The 596-nt window shown below is 43.1% G+C and overlaps 1 protein-coding gene across 1 annotated transcript in view; it reads right to left on the minus strand.

Moving 5' to 3' along the window:
- The window catches only part of LOC102206549 (putative zinc finger protein 66), a 4,153-nt gene that overhangs the window by 1,194 nt on the left and 2,363 nt on the right, over positions 1–596 (minus strand). Inside the window, exon 2 of the mRNA XM_013915746.1 lies at positions 5–251. Within this exon, the coding sequence (XP_013771200.1) occupies positions 5–251 (247 nt within the window). The remainder of the gene's footprint in view (positions 1–4; positions 252–596) is intronic.

The following is a 596-nucleotide window of genomic DNA, read 5'->3' on the forward strand; positions in this document are numbered from 1 at the left end:
TCACAGCTGTATGCTTTAACTCCACTGTGGATGACTTTGTGTTTTTTCAAGGTTCCAGCCTGGGCAAAAGACTTTCCACACTCATCACAGCTGTATGCTTTAACTCCACTGTGGACGAGTTGGTGTGCTTTAAAGTTTCCAAGAAGGGTAAAATACTTCCCACACTCATCACAGGTGTATTTTTTCTGCCCCTTTTTTCGGTGAGGTTTGTCGGCCTCCTGAGAGCGCTGACTTCTCGCTCTATGTTGGTCCTGCAGTGACAGAGATACAAACAGAGGCAGTGATTAAAATGCAGTCGTGGAACAAACTGAAACTGACTCCATTATTGGAATCAAAGACGTCAACAAACACGTTGTAGGTGTGTTATCACCACATTCTGGAGATAATATCACATTACAAAGAAGTGCTACAATGGGAGTTGTAAGGAAAATTACATAATAAAAGAAGTACTGCTCACTGGAGAAAATGACTGTATGAGAAATTGTGAGTTAGCTGATGATATTGTGTGCTGATAAAAACTCTGCCATTGCCGGTCCCAAGGCCGTATGAGAAAGGAGGAGGGTTGGGCATGGGGTTAGCAACCCCGCCTTTTAAAA

The sequence above is a fragment of the Pundamilia nyererei genome, unplaced genomic scaffold, assembly GCF_000239375.1.
Source record: "Pundamilia nyererei isolate P.nyererei 1_Seehausen unplaced genomic scaffold, PunNye1.0 scaffold00357, whole genome shotgun sequence".
Lineage (NCBI taxonomy): Eukaryota > Metazoa > Chordata > Actinopteri > Cichliformes > Cichlidae > Pundamilia > Pundamilia nyererei.